General features: G+C 36.8%; 1 protein-coding gene across 1 annotated transcript in view; it reads left to right on the top strand.

Annotated features, from left to right (window-relative positions):
* LOC119594080 (major facilitator superfamily domain-containing protein 6-like) overlaps positions 1 to 2919 on the top strand; it is a gene marked incomplete at its 5' end in the record, with an annotated part of 4179 nt that extends 1260 nt beyond the window's left edge. The window contains 5 exon segments of the mRNA XM_037943133.1: positions 1 to 572; positions 740 to 914; positions 1103 to 1342; positions 1574 to 1729; positions 2651 to 2919. Of these exon segments, the coding sequence (XP_037799061.1) occupies positions 1 to 572; positions 740 to 914; positions 1103 to 1342; positions 1574 to 1729; positions 2651 to 2796 (1289 nt within the window).
* Between the last annotated feature and the right edge of the window lie 17 nt (positions 2920 to 2936).

Here is a 2936-nt window from a genome sequence, read left to right on the forward strand (position 1 = left end):
TTACAGTGCTGTTGGGCGTGGATCCACCGCATCAGTTGTGCAATAACGGTACCTGTCTTATGTCCGTCGAAGTCGACCTCGATAAATACTTCCATAAGAACAACAACTTGTCCTGTGGCGTGACGTATCATGGCACTTGCCGTTATGTGTGCGGACCAAAGTCTGGCGAACATAAGGATACGACTCTGACACACTTACTCAAGACGGGAGAATTCTGGCTCATGTTCCTCTGCCTCATGTTGGTTTATGGCTCCAACAGCACCACCACAACTATGGCGGACACAGTTTGCTTCTATATGTTAGGACAGGATCGGCATAAATATGGGCATCAGCGGCTGTGGGGCAGCCTTGCTTGGGGTATCGTGGGTATGGCGAGTGGCGCTTTGGTTGACCTCTTCTCAATGGGTCAGCCAAAAGTCAATTATCTGCCTGCACTTGTCATCGCTGTGACGTTCCTAACTCTCAATGTTATCGCCTCCACGAAGATCACATTTGAAGTACCGAAGAAGGAGAAGCTGACAGCTAGTGCCATGTACAATACCTTCTGTTCTCCGAGGATGATTGTGTTCCTGGTAAGTCAATATAGATGACTTGTACTTAGTTTATATGTATGTTGTATCAATATAGGAAATCCAATATATCCTGCTCTAAGGTAATCAAGGGAAATATTTTTGTTAATTTTCTCCTTCAGACTTTTTTCTTTTTTTGTGTCATTTACAGCTCATTTTTTCCCTTCTAGATAACGGTGCTGGTACTTGGAATGACAATGGGAATCCAATGGACATTCCTTCTAATTGTTGTGGAGGATGTGGCAAATGCCTGGGACCCAACCTTCCCTTATATCAAGCTATTGCAAGGCCTTTTAGTGGGAAGTGATTGCTTCTTAGGAGATGTTCCATTCCTCTACATTTCTTGTAAGTACCATTAAAAGTTGGCATCCTCATTTTACATTATTTTTGCAGATGCATGTTATACTTGACAAAAAGAAATCCGTAGCTTCACTGACATCAGCTCATATGTTTATAGAACATTGTTTGTATAAAATTGTGAAAATTGCATTACCACACATTTTGATTACTCACCCAACTTTTTTCCTCCACAGCATATATAATCAAGAAACTTGGCAACATCTTAACCTTCCTAATGGTGCTTGTGGTGTTTAGTATTCGCCATTTGTTATACTCGGCAGTTGTTAATCCTTGGTACTTCCTACCAGTCAGCCTACTGCACGGCCTTTCATTCTCAGTATTTTATCCTAATATGATGTCATATGCAAGTTCCATGGCCCCTAAGGGTGTCCAAGCAATGATGCAAGGCACTGTAAAATCCTTCTTTATTGGAGGTGAGCATTAGCAAATTCTTTCTTCAAGGATGGAATGAAGATATTTCCATTTCTGATGATATATATTTTAAAATTGACCAAAGATACACTAATTTTAGAAATTAAATATGATGATTAAAATGCAATAAAAAGCTAACTCTGTAAGTATTATAGTACTGTTAGATTCTCAGTCTGTAATTTCATACTGAAAGTCATAATTTAGTTTTCTAAATATGCATTTATATCTTGCAGGATCTGCTATAGGGGGATTCCTTGGTGGTACACTTATAGAAACAGTTGGCGGCTCCAAAACCTTCCTGTATCTAGGACTGTTCCTAGCATTATATACCATGATATTTGCTGCAGTTCAGTTACTCATCTACAAAATGCATCCAGAGGGTCCACAAGGTGAGAGAACTTGTTTGCCCATTTTTGGTTGACCATAAATGAAATGATTTATAAAACTAAAGTATGAATAGACACATGTTGAATAAAGATAATTTTCATCCAACCCAGTCTAATTAAAATACATTAAACAGAAGAAATAATTTATGTAATATCAATATGGAATAATTTTAAAGTCCAGTAAGAATATAGATACTGTGTTTGTGCATTTGTAATTCTATATTTTAATAATTGCTTAGTATATAGATATACAGAGGTAACATTTCAAATTTCATTGGGGGGGCAAGTATTGTCTTAGGAGCCTTTCTTCTCCCAGCCCTATTCTAGATAATATTAGTGAGCCTGACCAATTTCAAGGTCATTCTGAAGTGTGGGATGGATATTAAGACCTATTATTCTGTAATATGGTAAGAAGGATTCACTAAGAATTATAATAGTACTTCAACACAATAAACCCTGAACAATGCTTCAGGTGTTGTGATTTAGAAGCTTGCTTCACTTATATAGATATAAATTTTATAAACCTTTGGATATGTTAATCTTTGATGTAAAGACTTACTATCAAGGTAAAACTTTCCACTTGCCCAAGTCTTAAGAGCAAAGTATACATATAGAAAACTAATATAAAGTATTGAGATATTACATCAACACATCAGTGCAGACATTGTAAGTGATATAAAAGAGGATGATTACGGAGCACAACCAAGTAGGAGCAAATTAGGAGTAAGCCCAAATCTTGCTTCTTTTAGCAACATCAGTAGACAGAAATTATCATTTCTACTTTAAATTAGTGTAGCGTTAGTTAGTGTAGCTCAGTTAGTGGCTCCTTTTGAAAGCTTAGGAGAGGCACTAAAATATGTAAGTAGTACATATGGCATAATGATGGCATAATTTTGTATAACTCACTTTATTTTGTTTTAACAGATGGACGTGGTGAATACAGTGTTCCTGCTGTCAGTCATATACAGAACGAGAAGGAAGATGTAGAAGCACAGGACGATCCACAAGAGTTACAAAAGACTCCTTTATATAAGGAGGATATAATCAAAGATCCTTTTATTGATAATTAAGCAAGTGAATAGAGTGCATGCCTGGTGATGTCTTTATATATGTGACATTAAAGTACTTCATATACTAAGTGATCTCTAAGTTTACATAAATGATTACTTACTCATATGTACCTGGAGCTTCACTTCACTCTCTCTCTCTC

Source organism: Penaeus monodon, chromosome 33, assembly GCF_015228065.2.
Source record: "Penaeus monodon isolate SGIC_2016 chromosome 33, NSTDA_Pmon_1, whole genome shotgun sequence".
NCBI classification, from domain to species: Eukaryota; Metazoa; Arthropoda; class Malacostraca; order Decapoda; family Penaeidae; genus Penaeus; species Penaeus monodon.